General features: G+C 41.7%; 1 protein-coding gene across 5 annotated transcripts in view; it reads right to left on the bottom strand.

The window, feature by feature from the left end:
* CSTPP1 (centriolar satellite-associated tubulin polyglutamylase complex regulator 1) overlaps window positions 1-22106 on the bottom strand; it is a 112440-nt gene extending 90334 nt beyond the window's left edge. For 2 of the 5 annotated variants that reach the window (XM_064462670.1, XM_064462669.1), the window contains exons 1-2: window positions 21873-22098; window positions 16579-16681 (exon numbers count right to left, since the gene is read on the bottom strand). In XM_064462670.1, the coding sequence (XP_064318740.1) occupies window positions 16579-16681; window positions 21873-22047 (278 nt within the window). In that variant the 5' untranslated portion in view covers window positions 22048-22098. Of the gene's footprint in view, window positions 1-16578; window positions 16682-21872 lie in introns of all 5 variants that reach the window. The other 3 variants (XM_064462666.1, XM_064462668.1, XM_064462667.1) reach the window with 3 other exon arrangements.
* Window positions 22107-22724: the final 618 nt, after the last annotated feature.

The raw sequence follows: 22724 nt of genomic DNA, 5'->3' as shown, positions 1-22724 counted from the left end.
AACTTTATTCATGCACCAGTGCTGTACAAACCAGAGGAAAGCATAGCCATTGTCCCAAGAGATTAAAATAAATCATGCACCTGATCAAAATATGCCAAAAGTACAAGAAAGGGCTCCCATGACTATTGTAGTAAGTAAAGAGTATTCATTACAAATTTCTGTAGCTCACTGCCTTGGAGTGAAAGAGTTCACAGTAAGGTAAAGTAACTTCTATCAATCCCCACAAGATGTCTGTGACAAAGCTAGAAATGGGATTTCAGATCTTCTCATCCCAAACCACAGCCTATAAGACTTTTTTCATTTCCGATTTGCATTGTTTTGCTGATGATTTGACAGGCTGATGGAGAAAAGAGGGATATGAATGAAAAAGAAATAAATAAACTTGGTGTAAAAGGAAAAGGCAGCTTTCTGAGAGATGACACACATAAGGGAGACATTTAGGAAGAGAAAGAAAAGGAAAGCACAATGAAACAACTAAATGCACCGAACTGTGTTGCTCAGAACAACTACAGCACATGCAACACCTGGAAGCAGATCCTGGCACAACAGTAATGGAAAAGTCCAGACATTAAGCTAACATACATTAATTCACAGCAGACAGCCCTACTATAGTACTCCTTATTTCTAGTAAGTGAAAACTCAAGTCACTTACATTTTCAGCACAGGATGGCTCTAAACCTAGCAGGCAGAAGGGTATGATATTATTTGTTGTTGCTTACTCAGTTAAAAGAGTGGGTAGATATGTTGGAACACCAGCCCACCTGGATGTGCTGACAGCCAAGTGCCGCCAGCTAGTTGAGTAAAAGAGGTGCAATATTTCTTTAATTTCTCATTCCTTGCAATAAGATTTTGTTTAACTATACAATGGAAGGATTCTTCCCCAAAAGCTCCAGTCTGCGAGCATGGGAGTCAGAATTTTATCCCAATTAAGATACTGTATTTCAGAGACCCTACTTTATAAACACCTTTTTATAAGTTGTAGAATTTCACCTCAAAGGAGCCAGCCCGTGACAGAGCTATCCACCAAGCAGCCCAATGACAAATCAACAGATCTATTCTCAGGCAGGGTCAAGACCACTAGAAGATATAGGAACACCATACATTTTGAAAGAACTATATATTTTGAAATTCCTTTATCACGGGTAGGTGTACAGTACAAAAATAAATCAGCCACCTTTTCCTTAACAATTGCCCAGAGGTGAAGTTATCATTAATGTGGTGAGTAGTAACGGCTTGCAGGTAAACCCTTCTGGAAGAAAATTAAATGGTGATGACCTAAAGCTGTTGCAGGTATTCCAACAGCATGTAGGAAGCATCATCAACACCTTACCTATAATTTTCATATACATGTGAACAGACATGTCTTCCAGATTCTTTTGAACGCAAAAATAAAAAAAGCTGCAAGCTCAGAGGAATGGCTTAAGTAAGCAAGATATCAACAGCAAAACAAGAAACTTAGCTCAAACATCCTCAGCAAGTATAAGAGCTGCTCAGATTCTTCCCTTAGGATTGCTCAGTCTTCCCCCTATCTGCCCTCCTCTCACTGAAAAACTTAGCAAAGTCAGGTAGCCAGAGCTTAACCGGTAATTTGGAAGAGAAAGACTTATGGACAAACTAGGGTATCTCAACAAGGTATTAGTTTGTCCTCAATCGTTTTGAAATGGGTTTGTGAACAAGAAGCAGAGAAAATATTTTTTCACTTCTCTGGTTAACTTCTGCTTTCTCTGTTTCAGGCATTTAGTGCAGCCACCTGCACGAGATTCCTTCAAGAAGAAATTTTTCACCAACTCTGCAAGTCTCCAAGCCTCCTACCACAGACCTAATGGTTCCTCAGGCCCTTTACATTACCAGTAAATATAATAGGCAAATTAGAACATTAACAAGAGTTACTAATGACATGATTATTTGTCTTGCTGAAACTGAGACTAGAAATTGAACTGAATGTTCATTAATTACCACCACTGCAAACACTCATATTTCACACAAGAATCGTTACACAGCTGGGTACTCCATTACAAAATGGCTTTTCCCATTCACTTGTGAAAATACTCTGGAGAAAGATGAGGGAAAAACAGAAGTAAGATTCTCACTTGATGGGCATATCTAAAGAAACTTTTACAGTAGGGACTTCAAGGTGCTTACTTTTTGATTCTTTTTCTTTACATGCCCCAGAGCAGCCAAACCACAGAACAGTCTCTTTCAATGCTGCATCATGCAGCACACCCAGTCTACACTTGTGGGATGGCACATGCACATGAGAGGAAGAAAGATTTGGGTAGAGACTGTGATAGAACAGCCCCAGCTCTCGGAAATGGCTGTGCTAGAGTTTAGCACTCAGGTGCTGCTTCTCTGAACAGAGCTGCTTTCAGTAAGGCTTTGTCTTTTGTGTAATTACATTTTGGCAACTTGTCAGAGTTCAGAAACTTTCAAGCACTCTTTTCAAACCTTTGGACTTCTAAATAGATTGTAAAAGTCCCAGGATGCTATGGTAACATTCCAATCGAAACCCACCGCAGTAGTATGCCCAAGTTCAGCAAGCAGAGGCTAAGCCAAATATGCACAATGCAGAGAGAGCCCCAAGTCCCCAAGAAGGAGAGAAGAGCTTGCCAGGACCCTGCTGTCCCCCTAGCAGGTGCCACCTTTGGTTACCATGCACAGAGCTGAATGAGTTCACAGGACTTCTCCTTTACTAAACAGAAAACAAGGACCAAGGACCATTATTCCTTAACTTAGAGCATTATCGCTTGCATTTTTCATCGAGAGCACAAAAGAAATACATTGGGTTTTGGCTGGGATAGAGTTAATTTTCTTCATATGGGGCGATGTTCCAGATTTGTGCTGGAAACAGTGTTGATAACACACGGATGTTTTAGTTCCTGCTGAGCAGTGCTTGCACAGTCAAAGCTTTTTCTGCTCCTCACCCCACCCCACCAGTGAGTGGGCTGGGGGTGCACAAGAAGCCAGGAGGGGACACTGCCGGGACAGCTGACCCCAACTGACCCAAGGGATGTCCCACACCATATGGTATCATGCTCAGCATATAGAGCTGGGGGAAGAAGGAGGAAGGGAGGGACGTTCGGAGTGATGGCATTTGTCTTCCCAAGTAACCGTTACACATGATAGAGCCCTGCTTTCCTGGAGATGGCTGAGCGCCTGCCTGCCCGTGGGAAGGAGTGAATTAATTCCTTGTTTTGCTTTGCTTGCATGCATGGCTTTTGCTTTACCTATCAAAACGTTATTGTCTCAACCCATGAATTTTCACTTTTACTCTTCCAATTCTCTCCCCCACCCCACCAGGGGGGAAATGAGCGAGTAGCTGCGTGGGGCTTGGTTGCCAGCTAGGGTTAAACCATGACAAGGAAGAAAAACTCACTTTGAAGGCATATGCTGCTTCTCAGTCAGAGTGTTCAGGAACATAGGTGTATAATGCGCTTCATAGTTTAAGATAACATAGTCCTCTAATTGTAATTTGATGTGACTTAGAAACATGCCAGCAAGAGTAAGTAAAGATGAAGGAATCCCCTGGTGTGCACAAGAGATAAAAGGAAGTGAAAAGGAAAAACACTTTATGAGGCCAGCTGTGAAACCAGACAGAACCGGCTTTGCAGGTTAAGTCTACAAAAGGTGAAAAGGGCAAGAGGAGGAAGACTCAGAGCCTTCATCATCATCACCAGAGAGACCACCCGAAGATTCCACGCCTGTGCAGGCAGAATAATTAAGTGCAGGGGAAAATGTAAATTAATTCTGGGAAACCATTACCATAATGATGTAATCAGTAGCAAAAACAGTATAAGAGGATGAATATTGAAACAAGGGCTGTGCGTGCCTTTGGAGGAGCGATCCCCCACACACCTGGCGCCGAAATAAACATCCCTGCTTTATAACTCTTTGAGTTGTAGAGTTTGTTCCGCAGCTCACTTCTCCAGCATGAGCAACTCCACCCCACCCCACCCCCAAACACACATGCACACACACACAACTTTCCTTCCCGGTTACACAGGGAAGAAAAACAGAATTGAGTGTCTTAAGCAAAAATAAAGTAGTCTCAAATGCCATCTGAGGCTATGTCTAGACTGACTGAAACATCTGGAGAGAGAAACAGTGCAGAGGACCGGATGTCAACATTATGGGTGTCTCGGGGTTTGTTTTTTCTTGAAACACACTCTGGACTAGCTCTAGTCTGGTCCTATGGGCTGAATGTTCATCTGCAGTTGGAACACATCTTCCACTTTAGTTTAATATGAAAGGAACCCAAGTCATGAGCTCCAAGACTGTTTCATGGTGTGAACCAAAGCACAGTAAGTAGGGATTATCAGGAGTATTAGGATTAGAGACTGTAGTACAATGGGTAACAAAGAACTAGCACTAGCCCCAGAAAATACTGACATTCAAAAGGGTTTAAAACCCAGGCAATTTCTGTGGTTAAATAACTCATCCACACAAAAAGCATCCCCAAACGACCAATCACACCCCAAGGCTACGCTCTGAAATAGCAAAGTGAGGTTTACCTTGCCTGGAACATGCCCTAAGAGGGAACACTTAAAACTGTAGGCACCATTGGGGGAGGGAAGGGGGGAAAAAAAAAAATAATCTCAGTTTCACTACTGTGATGAATAAACTACTGCCGCATAAGCATAGTTTAACTTAAGATCATTTTATTCTTCACCTATTGGTTTAAATGTACTACACTACTTGCAATATTCAGACAAATCACTGGACTGTTTCTTTACCTACCCCTCTTGGAAGGTACAGCAGGAACATTAGCATTCCTCAATTCAAAGCATCAAGTGCTTTTTAAAATTCCACAGATATTAACATTTGGACAATGAAGTCAGCCTCAAGGAAATCACCATCTTCCTCTAATGAAATTAGCCGTGCTTTTTTAAGCACTTCCTCTGAAATGCATTAGCAGTGTTAAGATGAAACAGATGCTGAAAGGTATTCCTGATGACTTGCTTTAAGGAAAATCCTTTTTTAACAACCAGACAGATAGGAAATCATTAACACTCTTAACAATTTGGGGAGACTGGGTGATGTATCACTACAAACCTAGAGACTGGATTTTTAAAGATCTTTTCCGTCTCATCTACTCAAGTTTATTCCAGCTGAAGGGTGTGGAAAGAAGGGAAGGAGTGAGACCAATTTTAATATTTTCAGGCTTCTTCATATAGGCTCAGGAATCTCTGTATTCATGGCAGAGTTAATACAGGTGGTACAGAGATTATCCCAAGTACTGTTTGAAAGTAAATGAACCACAGCACCTGTGACACAGCTCAGAGTGGGTGACAAACAAGCTTTCTTATGTTGCTTTGTAGCAAATCAAGCCCTCTGAGACCAACCTACAGATTCTGGAGAAGGAAAGGATTAAAGGAGTTGCTGTGCTTGCTCTTTATTACCCAGAATCCCTTTATCATTTTTAGAGTCCCCCTCCCTTGATTCTTCCTATGCTAGGTCAGTAATTTAACACCTTGAAGCTTTCAGATCAAAAGCTAAAATGACCTTACTGTGTTGAATTATTAGCCCAGGACTGGGAAGCAAACGACTGGCGGGGAGGGGGGAATCTCTGAAAAGAGAGGCCTTTTGATCAGAGCAGCATCTTGCAGTTTGCTGTAACTCAAGCTGGCCATTCTTATATAGCAGGAATTAAGGACTCCCCCTGTCAGGCAGGGCCCTATTAAACCACAATAGCTGTTTGAAAAGAGTAAGCAAGCTGATGTGGTTATAATAGGCCACATATTGGGGCCCCCTTCTACTCTGAAATAAAGCTGCTTCTTAGAGTTATGAGCTGGGAAACCTAGCATTCACGAAGATGGGAAAGAGCATACAATGAAGATGGTAAATAGCCCTGCAGAAGCCCTCCAAGGTGCTTAAGGGAAAAGTAAAGAAGCCTTCAGAGATAAGCATCAATCACCCAGGACTAACTCTTTCAGTCTGATCAGGTGCTATTTCAGACCACATGGTGTTTCAGTGAGTCTGGAAAGGTCTTGTAGGTATAAACAGAGATTTAGTTTTTACAGTGGAAAACACAGCAAGTCACACACCACAGAGACAGCTGCATGAATACCATTATAACTAGTTTTATGGACATCACTGCAAGTTGCTACCCAGCTTCCCTCAAAAAAACCTTGCTGTTTTCCCCCCAAACTTAAAAAAATAAATACATAATAAAATAAAAAAATCCAGAATTATAACTACACAAAGAAAGCTGCTAACTCTCCAGCTAAGTATTTAGTATTTGTTCAAACTGGCCCAACCAGATATTTTGGGGCAAGCAGAAAATTCCTTACTGAACTGCTCTATAACCTTCTGTAAGTTGAGGGTATGGGAGATTCAAGTCCTCAATAAGGTTTATTGTCATACAGCCATAATCTCCAATCATTAGCTTCCTTTATTAACCAACAGATGGATTTTTGCCCTCCCTGCCACACTGTGGAATTCATTCACTAGCTGCAAGATGCTACAGAAACCATGCAGTGAACCTGTGGCAAAGGTAAGATGGCAGCACAAAGAAGAGAAACACTATTAAAAATATAAGCAACACAAGGCAGTGTTCAGATTTCCTCTAGTCTTACGACTCTGGAAGTAGCTGTGGAATTGACATTGGCTAGAGATGGATTATGATACCAAAATGTCAACGTCCATTGAAGGACGAGTATGAGTTCGAAAATCATTGAATAACTGCACCCATCTTGTACCGCTGGGACCAAAGCCTAATGCCCAGTGAAGGCAAACAGACTTCTCAGAAGAAAGCCAAGGCCAAAGTTAAGGGCCTGCCTGCTCCGTTCTGCAGGTAGTCTCCTGTAACTTGTATTGTAAGACAGTTCCATGTTTTATAAATTAGACTTTTCACTATTTTAAAAGGTAGCAGCACAATCATGTTACAACTGTGATGATCCAGGAACTACTGAAATATAACTCAATGACTGTTTCAAAGAGTTTCAATACTGGTGCCATGCACTCAGCTCCCATATTTGCTCTCCTCAGTCTTGGTTAGACTGGAGATTTTCAGAAGAAGAAAAAAAATGTACAACTAATACTCTCTCACCTATTCAGTTGCCTTGGCAAGAGCTATAGCCCATCAAAGACTGAGCAGCTTCCAGTATTTCCATCATGGCAATAAATGAATCTTGCCAAAATTCCTTCATCATTTAACATTAATGCTAACTCTGCATTTAGAGATTGTTTAGCTAAACCACTTTGTGCTCACTACAACTGCTTGGCTACAGTGTTGACCAGCTACAGTTTGTCTAATTTATTTGAAGATATGTAATAGGATTAATTTTGCAGGACATGAAGTTACTGCAATTCTGTAATGCTAATGTGTTCTGGAATCTGCATGGTTTCAACATTATACAGCATAGAAAGACTCAGGTTCTCTGAAGACATCCAGATTTCTAGAAATTAGACCTTTTTTAAAAAATTTCTTAAGAAAAGGAAGATAAACCAAGTTCTAAAAATACATTTTTCAGGCAAGTTACAAGACTTTCAGTGCTTTGCTATTCGTGGGGATGCAGAGACAGTTAAAGGATTTTATCCTGTAAAGGATAAAGAATCCTATTATGGGATCTTATCACATCCCATTGCTGCAGGCATTTGCTGATTTTTACAGCTTGGCATATCCAGTTTAGGAGAAATATTACATTTATTGTCCTTGTCCACAATGGAACACACGTATTCTTAGCAAGGCAACTAGAAATGCTCCTCAAGATTTTCTGTGATGCTGTAACATTTTACAGCTTAAGAATGAATGCAAAACTTCTTCTAACACCACAAACAAAAACCCCAAAACCAACCTCATTTCTGATCCACCTTTTCTTAAACATCTTTCTGGGGAAAAATAAGGTGTTCCTCAAGCTTACACTGCTTTGTATTGCTTTGGAATAAAGTCTTATAAGCTTACATAGATGGAAGCCAAGAACTCCTCTGAAAGTGATCTCCTATATTCATATAGTAGTCTAGACTCACTCCAAAATGCTTAATTAATACCAGAACTAAACCATATGAGTTAAAAATACGGAGAAAGGTATGGTTACTGATGAAGCTATCATGTATTCAACAGCGGTTCTCTTACAGCTTGAGACATCAAAAACTTTGATGGAGGAAACAGTATGTTCCAAAAAACGTTCCTAGCAGAAAAATAAATAGATAAAACTATGCCTTTTAATTGTTAAAAATATAAAAAAATACCCATAAAATAAGGGAAAAAATACCAATGGGTACTGAAGTCCCTGTGTTATGTTTTTCCAAAGCTGCTATTCTTTGGTGCATTTCTACTGAGTTCCAGGTGCCAATTTCCCATTACTAAAACAGTTTTCTTCAAAACATTTACAGAAGTTGCAGGAAATCCAATCCTTACAGCATGTGACCAAGCATGAAAAGATATTATTGCTTTATATACACATTGCAGATTGTATGCAAGAGACACTAAATAGTCCCACTACATCTCTGTCACTATTTATCTTTCTCATTTTTTCCTATATATGCCAACACAGTGACTCAACAAGCACAGCGGAACTGTTTTCCAGAATGAAGGAGAAAGATGCTTGTCAGTGATCTCAGCGTTGGATATCTATTTTTGCATCATGGTGAGCTCTACTACAGACCCTTCCTCAGTGGAAGACAGACAATACAAGACTGCCACAGTTCACCAATTCCAACTTGAGGGCCCTTTCACTTCTGCAAGAATTCAAACTAAAACAGAGCAGAGATTTGTGATCAGAAATGCAAGAACAGGGATAAGGATGTAACTACCCAATAGCACAGATATTAAAAACAAGTAGACTGATAGAGAAAATAAAATTAAACAAAAGACCCTGTGGCATCCCAAAAAGGATATGATGAGCACTATGAAATACCCAGCTGATGAAATGAGTTATGGAAAAATAATCACAAAGAGCACACAACAGGAGGCTCCGTAAAGATTTTCTTAGGAACAGCAATGACTCGCATATCTATTCTGTTGTACTGTCAAATGCAGACAGCGGGATGGGCTGGGTAGTAGGAACACTGTACCACAAATGCACATAACGAAGACAAATTACTTCTCTATTACCTTTTAATCAAGATCAGAGATATCAATTTTCAGCAAACCCTAGGATTTTGTCCTTTCCCCTCTCTCACTAAATTATCCATACTTGTTTCAAGAATAAATTTACACATTTGAAGTGTGTCACAAAAGTCTGATTTTTAACTCCCAGCTGGGATCAGTATACATCTCCGCATTTATATGAGTAACGTTAACAACTAAAAAGAAAAGCAATAAAAAATTTTTGAAGCATAAACAGAATTATGCTAAAGTTATGAACTAAAACTAGACAGATGATAATACATTCAACTCTAGCCCAGAGAAACAGGACAAGCACAGTTAACTCAGATACATATAATTCTACCATTTGCCAGGTTTCTGGATTGTCTTCTGGAAAAAATTCTTGAAATTTTCTGGAAAATTTCAAACATCTATTTTTCAGTTTTATTAGCCATCAGCATTGCCTATAGGCAACCATCATTAAAGGAAGCTCAACTTCATGGCAAATACGTTGCATTCCAACACTGAAGGCTCTAAGAAAGAATACAAATATACTCAACTATATAAGGTCTCCATAACGTACTGCTGACAGGGTGCTGGTATTATTCCTACGTTATGGCAAGTTCCCTAGATTTTTCTGTCACCAAAACAGTATTGTAAGTTTCCTGAGTGGAGTGTATTATTGCACGAAGCTTCCACGGTAAATGTTGCCGTTCAAGTGCAATTCTATGCTCTTTCTTTAGCTACAAGCCTTCTGAGTTTGTCCTGCCCACCAAAAAGCTTCTTTACCTTTTCCCCGCCCCACCCCCATGCTTCTTTGCGAGTGATTGGATTCATTTGAGCATCCACTCACCAGTAAAATTCTTGAGTACGTGGGAAGAAAACACGACATTTTCTAATACATTGGCAACGTGTACAACCTACAGTGGGAATCAGTGTGTTATTCCCATTAATATATGCATTTTTCCCAGCTGTTTACCCAACAGCAGTCTTCCCAATCAACCTATTTGTCAGGCTAGGACTTGTTGCAATGTTTGTTAGAAAGAAACAACTCTGGGAGAATCAGGAATTCGCAGATCCTGCCTGTCAGATGAAGATACCAATGCTGTTTCTGCTGTCAAGCACTTCCATAATAAAAACATCATGCTTCAGGTGGCAGACCTACAGGTTCTGGAAAAGATTCACATAATTTTAACCACAAGTAAACACAGTTATCCACACCCTCCAGATCTTCCATAGTTCTCACACAAAATGCATACCCCATGCAGGGTAGACAGGGGAGAACTGAAATCCCATTCCTAAATGTGTTTGGAGAAACTTAGATTACAAGGAAGAGACTTTGCCATTCTGACAACTCTTCTCTGTAGGAGTAAGACTGGAAGGCACAAATGGGTTTTAACAGAAAAGCTTTGTGTCTATTAGCAACACTCTAAGTGGAGAAATATGCAACTATTATTGGTTCCCCAGAAAGATTTATCAACAAATTCAGTCCTACAGATCCATCTATTCTGTGGAGAGAGAGACTTTGAAAATGTCTCTCTCACAGCAACCTTATTCCCATTAGCTGCAAAATCTGCTGCTCAGAGCTTCTGGCACGAGCACTGTGTCTGAGTGCATGCGTTGATTCTCTTTCTACTGATAACCGAAAAGCGAAGGCGAGGCAGACAGCACTCTTATGCAGTGCCCTAGGGATCAAGGAATCCCAAGTAAGAGGCTGTCAGGAACCATCAAGCACATTATCAAAGCTGAGATTTTTAGCCCAAAGGGCTGCTTCACAGCTAGGTCATTGACAGCAGCAGCATCATGCCGATTGCATGGCTCAGTGCAGTTTTGCAGTAAGCGTGATAATTTTGTCTTTTTCTCTCCAGAGCAGATGATGTGCAGGAATCCTTAAGAGTATTTGAGGAACACATAAAATATTATTTTTGCAATTGCTCGTAAGATTATATCAGAGATAATATCAACATTTTATGTAAGAACCTGAAAGTACCGTTACCTCCCAGAGGCTACTGATTTGCTCAAAACACACAGAACACTAAAAAACCCAACAACCAATGCCCCTCCCCCAGTCTTACTGAGAAATTCTAACAAATGGCTCCATCTCCCAGAAAGGGAATCTGGCACAACCCGTCCAAGCCCTAAGGACTTTCTCACTAATATTTTCGCTGTTTATACTACAATTGTACAAAGCATGGAGACAACATTCTACAATGCTGGATGCTGTAAAGTACATGCTGTACAATATTACTTCTGTCTTGAAGAGCTTACACTATCCATGCAAACAAGAGAGAACAAGTTACTGTGAAAAGTGGAAAGATGCAGGGCAGATGACAGCAAGATGACGACAGTGATAAGGCCTACATTCAAAGAGATTAAAAGAAAATATTGATGGCTCTAAGCTAGCTCTGAGAATGTCTCCTCTTTATAAGCAAACAATTCAGCTTATTTCCAGTTGTCAGTTAAGGTTGTCTTCAGTGAGTGATTTCTCATATCTGTCCCGTTCCTGGCCCTTCCCCCTGCCCTCCCCCACCAAGAGTACTGAGACTGTTTTAAAGAGAACACTGCTTGCTCTACAGATCTATTTAGGTAATGTTGTATAACAGTACAGGATTGAACAAGCCAAAAGTTTTTCTGATACCAAAGCCTGTGTCACTGCTATTACCAGAGAAAGCCAAGAGAGCAATAGAATATTTGTCCCTAAGGAATAAGTTAAACAAATTGTTCCAGCCAATCCAGACAGCAGGAGAAAATTAGGTACTTCCATTGCTAGAAGTTTATACTTCTCACCATAATAACATCTCCCTATCCAAGGACCTCAAACTATATGGCACTGGCAGTCCTGTTACTCTGAACACAGCACGCATTCCCTTGTGTAAAACAGGCCCCTACCCAGCACAGACCTGGTACTCTGAATTGCCAGGCACACAGTATATCTAAAAGCAGTATCCGACCCCCCCAAACACACACATCACAGACGCCTTCTCAGATAAATATTGCCAAACACAAGACTCAGCAGGGGGACTTCAAGTTAGAGCCAACAGAATACTCCTTTACAGAAAAAGGGGATCTCAGACATCAGTTTGCAGAGCCCAATGGAAGTAGTGATGCATCTGCAACCAAAATGGAAGATGTCTCTCTTAGTCATGCTCCAGCTGGCAGGCAGACGTCAGGGAGACATCTCATTAGAAACAGAAGAAAACAAGAAGCGTTTTGGGAGAAGAACATAGACAAAAAAAAAAAAAAGTGCCTTTTCCGGTGTCTCCAGTTCACTTGTGTATGGTTTATCAAACAAACTGTAAAAGTGATAGGAAGAAGAGCTTCCTGTCTGAGGTAAGTTATCACTGGTTAATACTTCTGAGCTTTTCCAGAGTCTTGAACAGAGTAGCATGTCTACCTACAAGCTGGAAGATAAAGTTTCAAGCAAAGAGCCCAGAAGAAAATGAAAAATTACTAGTAGGAAGTATCTTGGTCAAAAGAGGTGTTTTTGCTGCTTCTTCCAGGTGAAGTGAAAAAAAAGCCACACAGACTCCCTTTAAGATCCCAGAAAATATAAAGTGGGATGCTATGCACATTCCCTCTGCGTGATCAAAAGCATCAGCATGGAGGCCCTGTTTTTAGTCAGTACAGGAGAGATCAAGAAAACAGGATGGTAAATAATGTATAGGAGGAACATGTCCCTTTAAGATGTGTTGGCACAGAAGTTAGGCTGGAAGAAGTAAGGCAGCATTAGTGAGTAATTACGCAGAGGACTTTCAAGAGTCTGCATTTCATGGACATTCAAAAGCAGAGCAGAAATTTCTTGGGTTTGTAATGAGCAAATACTAGCAGCGTTTCAGCATATCTATAAAATCAAGACTAGTCCTAACAGAGGCATAATTTTACTCATTTAGCTAAAAGATGTGGATTAATTGGCAGGAGGGTGATTGATCCCTATTCCTGTAAGAGTCAGGAGTGAGTCAAGAAACTCCCAAGACTGAAAGCAGATGTCCGCATGATTGGACAAATGAACAATGGAATAAAGTGGGAGAAAAAATATCCTTGAAAACTAAAAATATTCTGGAAGAAGAACTGTAGATATGAAGGTCAGCCCCCTGCAATCAGCAATCCTGGTGCTAGGCTGTGGATAGCAGTGAAATACATACCCAACTTCATTTCTCACAAACACTTACTGCTTGACCCATACAGAGCTAAATGACCACATAGTTTTCACCTCTAAAATTTCACTCAGGTAAACTAAACCCCAGGAGATTTTCCTTAATTACCCACAAAAATAGTTGTTGTAACTGGCACAAAGGTTTGAAGTGACTCATGGTGAGTTGGAACATTGCAATTAATGTTGCTCAAGTGGTGAATCCAGCAAGAGAGATACATGGAATACCAGTCTATTGAAAAGCGTGCTCTCTCAGAAGAGTTTGGAGAATATCTAACACCAATCCTTGACACACTAACTTCGTTATTTTTGAGAAGTTGCAGAAGTTGTTATTTTATCCCATACACACTTTAAAAAAAAAAAGTCACTTGCTTGGGCCTACCTGCTAGCTTTCTAAATTCTGGTTTTGGTCTCTAGTTTTAAGTGAGCATAAATAGGGAAGGCACAATGTGAAAAACTGGACACCCCAATACCAAGTCCCTTGACATCAAATCATTAAATCATTGCAGCATACTTTAAAAAATGCACATGTCAATCCTCTCACTTAGAATAACCTGGAACAAGGAAAACACTGGGAGAGTACACACAAACCTTCTGGAATCTCACAAGTTATCTTTGAGTTCAAAGATGTTGTGATTAAGGTTAAAAATCAAGATCAAGCTTATTTGCTTGGCAGAGCAATAAAAAGCCAGCGTAGCCTTCAAAGAACAGCCTGGACAAATGTTGACAGTTGCGTGGATAAACAGAAATCTATAGAGCAGTGAGGGCTTACCACTAAGCCCTGGGAGCCAGAATGTATGACACTTTCCTAATAGGAAACTTTGTATTCTGAGTCTACCTATATCCATATTGCTGATCATTTTTTCTCCACTTTAAATAAAGAATCCCACATTGCAACTCTTAAGAGTTTTACAGCTCTCAAAATTACTAAGCCTGTTCGTGCTTTAGTACAGGGACACAGTTTGATCTGCTAAACTCCAGACATACTATAAAAGGGAACAGAAAAAGAGAAAAAAAAAAAGAGAGAGAATGACTAGTTCTATATTACTCTCAGAAAAAAATCAACATGCAGCCTTTTCCTGTCTTTCAAGACATCAGAAGCTCCACAGAACACTCAAGTATTAACAAAAAGCCACTGTAGACATTCACATCTTTGAAAATAAATGGGAAAAACACAATCTCTGGCACCTAAGCCAATTAGAGGGTTGTGGTCTACGGTGACAGCTCTGTTTGTTATAATGATCTTGAATTACTATTTATTCTTTCAAAGGTAGAAGAGGACTAGGAAGTGAAAAGCAGGTGGTTATCATGTCATGATGAAGAAATACTATACAGAAGCAATGTGAGCAGTTTCAAGAAGTGTGGAAGACCTCTTTGCTCACCATTTAATTTTTTAAGTATATATGATCAGAAGTTTAGAAAAGGCCCTGAGGTGTCAGCTTTAAAGCAGGTGCCAACCAAATCCGATCTGGAGAGATGCCTGAATGACAATTTCGGCTGGGTATTTCAGAGTCACCTTACCTTCCACCCTGGTAAAGAAATCCTGTTGGTGGGTAGAGGTCATTGTAATCACACTATCTTTCTTAAGCTCTTGTTTACTGACTATTTGTTTAGCTGACTAATCTCAGCATTACTTTCTGTGGAAATTCACCTATATCAGATGGAATATCATGATTCCCAATCACATCAAGTGCACAGGTTGTACCTTCATTTGACCCCAAAACCTACTCTCAGTGATTAATTCTCTGAAACCCTCACTTAACAGTGACCACCACGACTTGCGGAGAACATGGAAGCGTACTGGTCATTGGTTTGTACAGTAAGAGTGTCGTTCCTGATACTATGCATTTTTTTAACTTGGAAGTCTACAAGGAGGGACTAGATTTGGAGAGTTTGACCTACTTTATAAACAACAAACATCAATCTCCTTATAAAATCCATGTAGTACCAAGTACTATTTGTTTCCAAAATAGATTTCTGAGGTCTTTTAAAGGCAGTATTCGTTCTAGTTGCACTAAGCTACAGAGAAAGGTTAACAGTAAAACTAAACAGCCTGGATAAGCTGCTTGATTCTAGTAAAATCGCCTTTATACTGTTTTGCATGGGCCTTCCAGTTTTTGCGACATGGATGATTTACTCCAAGTAAAAGTTGGAAGTACTTTGTTGAGAGCAAAAGAGATAAGGTACTACCAAGAAATCATGTATTCTTGTTACAGTGCCATCTACCTAAAAGATCTGTTATATAAACAGATGGAGCAAGATGGCCCATGTCTTACCTCCTCTGCCAAGATGATCAAAACCATGCTAGTCTTGAACTGCTTGCTACCCTATCTTGGGAAAAAAAAAAAAAGCTTTCAGAATTTCCCCTCAGACTTGCTGCAGTATTTATCTTAGTTACTCATTTACCAATGAGAATCTCAGTTGTTTAAAAGTCGAAAATGTGCATGGAGCAAGAAAATATAATGCAAGTTGTCCAATCAGTCAAAGTAGCAAGTTAGATCTCATTTGGAGATTAGATTGACACTGATGTGCAGAAAAAAACACAAAATAAAAACAAACAAACAAAAAAACAACCCTGAAACTGTGGTCAACTGAGAAAGAAAGCCACTGCTATGCTTTGACACCCTCTTCCACTGCTGTAGTACAGTTTTTGTTGTGAAACATTCTGCACATCGATTTGCCTCAGAAAAAAAGAACAGGAAAGGAAGCAAGCAAGGGAAGATTTTCAAATGGACATCAGAAGACAGAAACATATAACCAATGCAAGCACACACATTACCAAAAGATTTTAATGAAGCCACCTGGAAGAGTTTTAGACATTGTGCAAGACATCATCAAGTTGGGAAAACATACAGCAATTGGCTGAGTCAACATTATTAACACTGAAGACCAGCACACAGTTTTTCCCCCAAAAAAATCTTTCCAAATTAGTAGGAAGATATTATCTGTGGTAATTATTATGTTCATTATTTAAGGCCTTACACAGGCTATAAGGGAGGAAGAGGCATTCTGTTAAGGCATTCAACAGGACAACAATCACACAAGAACGTAAACCAGTCCAAATTCATACTCAGAAAATGGATGAATGAGTGCTGCTGAAACCAGAAGCAGTCTCTGCTTTTGACACTAACAGCACTGAATAAGGCAAGCAGAATTTGGTTTTCAATATGCTCTGTCCCCCAAAGTGACTGCTTCACGTGAATGTTTGTAATAAGAGAGGTACTGAAGTGTATGAACCCCATGCATGTTTCCAAAACACGCTCAGGCAGCCGTTGGCTAACCCAGTGAAATCCAACATTCACAACATAATCAGCATATGTCCAGCTCCATTCAACATGTACCCTGTCTGTTTCCAAAAGCCCCCCTCAGGCTGGCCCTATTGGCAGCATCCTGATGTACTTACTATTCAGTGAAGAACCTGGCAATGCCATACTGACTAATATCTTCTCTGTTCTCCAGCAGCTGGCTCACTGCATCCTCCATGTATGTGAGGACATGTCTTTGAGCTGCGAATAAAAGACAATATGAGACAGAAATTAGAATACAAGGGGCCTGCAAAGCCAGAGCCAGACTAGCCTAGTTGTTTGCTTGGTGTGGAACACCAAGCCAACAAGCGTTTGCTCCCTCAGTTAGAGAGGTTTCATCCTCCCATATATGGATAGTAGAATTCCTGACCTAAATCCTACTGCCCTTCCTGGCTGCACAGAATTAGCCATTAACAGTGCTGACCCTTTTTTAAAATCCCCTGAGATTCTGGAAGTGAAGGAAGAGGAGAAGGAGTTGTGAGGCTGCCTCACTGCAAAACGCTTACTCAAGAGGAGTTCCTGATCTCTGTTCTGAGTCACAGGCAACTTTCATATACAGATAGTCAATGCCGTATCTATGGGGCTGTTGCAGAGCTTTGGGTGTTCCCTGCCATTCCCTCCTTACCAAAGCCAAGTAGCTCTAAGGTAATCCTGTAAAATTATTTTCCTAAAGGTGCATATAAAAGTACATCTGTTTCCATACAAACACCAGTCGATGTTCTTGGAGTGGCAGGTGGGGAACAGGTCTCAATGCCAGGAGAGATTTATATTGCTCAACAATATCAAATAACTGCCTGAACCAAACATAAGCAAATTTCAGAAGTGGCAGATCTGCCAGTACCCAACCACAGAACGCCACTCACTTGTAGGACTTCTGAGTAAAGATAGTTTGGTACAACACAAACCATTTTGCTGCTTCTACAGGGGGCAGCCTCTGTACAAATCAAGCATTTTCCAGGGAGGAAGCAGCACAGATTTGCCACTGAGCCCTTTTGATATTCTTGGCTAGAAACCAAGTTGGAGCAACAAAGAGCCAAGTTCAGGGTGATGTGCCAGCTACCAAGCAGCAGATTTGGAAAGTCTACTGCTTGGTAGCTGGCACAAGTTCAACAATCAGAAGACAAGTCACAACGAACCCAGGAAAATCATTCCTAACCTGGAAAGCACACAAACCCTGTTCCCAAAGCACACACCTCCGTCCTAAACACGTATGCTACTGCACCTTTGCAAGTAGTGTCATGTCCTAAAAAGAGCAGGAAAAAACCCTTAAGGGATATAGGAAAGGCAAAGACTGTTCTTGCTCCTTGCCAATCTGCTCCAGACTTGGCAGCATCATCCCCTCTCCAGCAACTGGCCAACTTCAGACCCACATTAATATTCTTCAAACCATTTTAATTTGTGCTTAATATCCTGGTAAGCATCAAGCCTGTGCTGCTTGATACACAGCATGGAAGTCCCTTTCATCTTAGTGTGGGGCAGGTGGACTTCAAGAGAGGCCCGGAAATTATTATTCCCAGTGGATACAGTGATTAAAAGTATGAATGAACATTGATTGCTATCAGGGGATTTCTCTGCCTAGAACACTTTTCAGGACAATGGTCAAATTGGTTAAGCACACCATGGAAAGTACCTTGCAGCTGATAGCAAAATGGTGAGTCAAAGGTTCAAAGATATTATCTGGCACTAAAAGATACAGGGCGTAGCTTTATTTAATTATTTTAATGCAAAGGAATAAATTTAATTTATGTGAGTGATTAAAGAAAAATAGCTCTGCGCACCTGTGTCCCCTGAGGGAGGAATGAGTCGTGCAGCTCAGTCACAGGCTCAAGATAACAGCAACCGGGTAACTTTATTTCAGCCCATCTGTCCCCCCCTCTTCATTTTACAGCCCATCTGGCACTCAGAAACCATCTTCCCAGGCCCCTCTTGAGCTGTCAGCAGTACCAGATTAAGCCAGGAAAGGGTACCAGCAGACAGGCTTCCACTCTTCTAAGCCTGCAATAAACTTCTGCTCAACTGCAAAGCCCTTCCCAAAGCTTCGTGAGGAAGTATACACTCCTTTCGTAGAACAGTCCCCATCAATGAAATGTATTTTTATTATTTTGCTTTTTTAGAATCATTAACCTTGGCCCTAAAACCCTATGGGGCACAGTTCCACAATGCTACACATTGCGCAACAGGGCTGACCTCTAACACATACTTTTGAATCTGCTCGGAAATTTGTATAATGTACTGCTTTTTCTCCACGATGGGCGTGGGGTGGGGTGGAATACAATTTGAAGCTTCTGAAGACAGCTGCATGAGCAGAACAATACACCGAGTGCTCCATTGCCTGCTATAAATAACTGAGCAATCACCAGTTATTAAACCATAATGAGGAAGGCATGGAAAAGTGTCTCAAATAGGCTTCATTTTGCTTACTGTAGTTCCAGTCTCATCCATCAAATGAGAAACACATTTTCATCACTATCCCAAACAATAAGTATTGTTTATTCAGTGAAAACGCTATTTAAGATGTCCTTCTTGTTACAACATCTTCCCCACAGCCTTTCCGCCAACTCTGCAAACCTCATCTCCTTTCCTATTCACCGAGTCTCAGACACCTCTGTTCTTCTACCTACTATCTCACAATTATTGTGGCATGAGACATGTTGCCCTGATTTTTATTTTCCAGGAACTCTGTTGTACCAAAGCTTTGCAATTATTTTTCATCTTAAGTGAATGCTTAATTCTCTCCCTGTTCACTTCTGTTTTAACTCCCAGCTGCTTTTCTTTCCCTCTTAGCATCCAAACTGGACATGGAAGAATCATCTCAAATAGGAAAAAAAAAAGAAAAAAAACATGCAGCAAGCAGCATGTAATGTTATTTTTTGCCACTCGTTTTATTTGTTGGCCTGTTTTTAATACTGAAAAAGGAAAAGGGGAAAAAGAGGCTAGGTGAAGCTTGCCCATTCCAGGTCAGGAAAGACAGTGCCAGCTGATCTGGGAGACTCAGAGACTACTCTATGTGACAGCCCAGGGCAACACAACTTCAGAATGAAATTACAGAAAGTTAAACTTATCACAATTGCTTACAACCCCACATCAGACAACTATATTAACAAGACTTTGATGCACAAAATAGAAAAAACCCAAAGAAAGGTGATTTCAGAATGCCAGGTCAGCACAGAAAACATAAAAGCATCTTCGGAAAACATGTGGGGAGGTGTGTTTATTTTGGGGGGGAAAAGATTGGGGATTTGGGATTTTGGTTGGTTGGTTTTTAACCACTTTCCTACTGCTAATATACAATTCATTCATGGGATCTGTGAGCAGTTTCTTAAGTTACAAAGTCTCAGGAAGACAAAAACATCTCGATTGGTAACATTTACAGCTAATACCACCATCAGGTGGCAGATGCTTTTTTCCCCTCTATTAACAAATACTGCAACCTAAAGAGGAGGATATACTAAATGATCAACAGAACAGGCTCTTATACAAGTTACTGCTCAACCCGACATGCTCGCTCATGTGTCGTTTTCTGACCCCAATGTCAGAAAAATTTAGAAGGTTTTACAAAATGAAAAGGGAATGGTAGATCAGCATGTGGAACAGAGATAAAAGGCGGCTTACTTTAAGTTGGTTAATAAAGCTGCTTGCACATCTCTTCGAAGTATCATTTCTCAGCCTCAAATATGAAACAGAGAACTGGTTTATTCTTACACTTTAAGAATTTTTAATCTGCTTCCTAGATCATTTTGACTGATTCAATCCTTACTGACAAGTTTCACACAAGTAAAAGTTAAGTGCCCATTTCATTCAAAACAATTAACGAAACTAAAACCAAGTTAACTCATTAAAAAAAATAAAAAGACATTTTGCAAGTTTCAGCCTACAGCAACTCTGGAAAAGTTATGAGTCTCTCTGTTAACACGTGCATTGAAAATGCTGACATAGTGTGATACAGCAGCACAAAACCAAAGGGTGTATCTACATGGCACACCGTGATACTGTTCTCAAATACCTGAACTAGCTCCAGAATTGAAAACAGCAATAAGAACTTCAGCAAAGCCAGTCTCCTGAGAATCCCCCCCAAACAGGGCATGAGAACCCTTATTTTTGCCTCAAGTTTCCTTAACACAGAATAGCACGGCAGCTGCGTAGGTATGCACAAAGTACGTTACCAGCAGCCTAGCAACAATAGCATAGAGAGATTCTACTCTAAGACAAATTAGATCACTCCTTTGCTTAAATGCTTCATCTCTCTTCCATGCTATAATGTGCTTTGAAAGAACAGTCAGATCCTACCTCGTTGACACTACTACTAGGCTAAACAAACTAAGCTCTTTTCAGTCTCCTCCCTGCAAGACAGGTTTTCCATTTATTGGAAGCCAGCAGCGTTTCTCTAGTCTTGTTTCATTTTGACTTACCAGAGAGAGCAAAATTGTGGTGGAAAAAGCAGCACAAAACAATCCACACCATTTCTGACCTTTCCTTGTACAAGAAAGCCACAGTAAATTATGTTTACCTATATAACAGTAATTACCAAACAGCCTCTTGGGCCTAGAAAGAAATGGCTGAAGAGCTTCACTTCAAAAATACTTTTCTGAACACATCCCAAATGCTTACTACTTGTAACTTATCTCCTCTTTAGCAATTAAATTAAGTCATATTGACTTTATTCCACTCTAATTATTTTTATTTGACACATTAACACCGAACCACTTTGCTCCTTGGTTTCCTGGAACATCATCACAAAGTGATAGACCCAGCTTAAAAGAACATAGTCTGCCAGGAAGCAGCTGCTTTATAAGTTAAAAGATGTCCATTTTACCTGGGAAACACTACCAACATCACCTATTTCAGAAGAAAAGCTGACTTTCGAACCATCTCCCAACATAAGAACAGCACCCCTTCCGATGTTGGGAAATGACCTTAAAATAAGGTTGCTCACATAAATCTGTGAGCAAAACAGGTGGGTAACAGCTTAAATGAGCTTACAGGCTGCCACTATGCAGCTGGACGTCACCTGCCTCTACTCACAATGACAAGGGAAGGGGACGGCAGCTCACCTTCCCCAGGCCTTCACAGAGATCACGTCTAAGGGCACCGGAGGGGAGCTCCCCGCACCCCGCGGACCCCGCAGCCCTCCAGCCTCAGGGCAGCTCCCGGGGAAGCAGCGCCGTACCTCACCGCCCTGCAACCCCCCGGTGTCACCCCCTCCCCAGCACAGAAGGCGGACACGGAGCCGCTCCGCCCCGGGGACACACACTGCGGGTCCGAGGCCGCTCGCCGCCATCCCCGGGAAGGCCGGGCCGGGCCGCAGCCACCCCCGGCCCCGCCAAGCCCGCCCGGCGCCGGGCCGCGGTGCGCACAGGGGACCGGGTCCTCGGAGCGCGACCCCGCTGCTCACCCAGGTACTCGGGACCCGGCAGCGAGAGCCGCTCAGGGCTCAGCATCCTCCTCCTCCTTCTCCTCTTCCCGCCGCCGCCGCTCCCTCCCGGCTTCCGTCTGTTTCCAAGGCGCCCGACGTTCGCAGCGCTCAGAGCCCGGCTCTGCTCGGCCACTCGCCCCGGCTGGGAACACATCCCCACGCCGTCAGCGTTCCGCGCCCAAAACCGTCCGGGCGGGCCCGCCTGCCCGGTCTCAGACTCCTCCGCCCCGCCACCCCCGAGCGAGGACACGGTGGCCTCTTACCGCCTCCCTCCAGCCCGACCATTAGCGGCCTGGTGGGCAGGGTCTCTAGAGGAGCCTGGTGACATGGCAGCCTAGCCATGAGGAAGAGGCTGCAGGCAACATGGTGGCCTGGCTGTAAGGAATCATAGAACCATAGAATCATAAAGGTTGGAAAAGACCTCTAGGATCATCAAGTCCAACCGCCAACCCAACACCCCCAGGCCTCCTAAACCATGTCCCCAAGTGCCACGTCTACACATTTTTTAAACACCTCCAGGGATGGTGGCTCCCCCACCCCTCTGGGCAGCCTGTTCCAATGCCTGACCACTCTTTCAGTGAAGAAATTCTTTCCTAATATCCAATCTAAACCTCCCCTGATGCAGCTTGAGGCCATTTCCTCTCGTCCTATCGCTAGTGTCTTGGGAGAAGAGACCAACACCCACCTCACCACAACCTCCTTTCGGGAAGGGGCAGTGGGTGATGCCCTGGGCAGTGTGCTGTAGGGCCAAGGGAGGACTCGGGGAGAAGGGTTAGCGAAGCTGAAGAGCCAAAATGGCACAAGGAGATGCATGTGTAAAGTCATTCTGGT

This window comes from Phalacrocorax carbo, chromosome 10, assembly GCF_963921805.1.
Source record: "Phalacrocorax carbo chromosome 10, bPhaCar2.1, whole genome shotgun sequence".
NCBI classification, from domain to species: Eukaryota; Metazoa; Chordata; class Aves; order Suliformes; family Phalacrocoracidae; genus Phalacrocorax; species Phalacrocorax carbo.
Note: the sequence above shows the minus strand (reverse complement) of the source record. Positions and strands in the feature narration are given on the sequence as shown.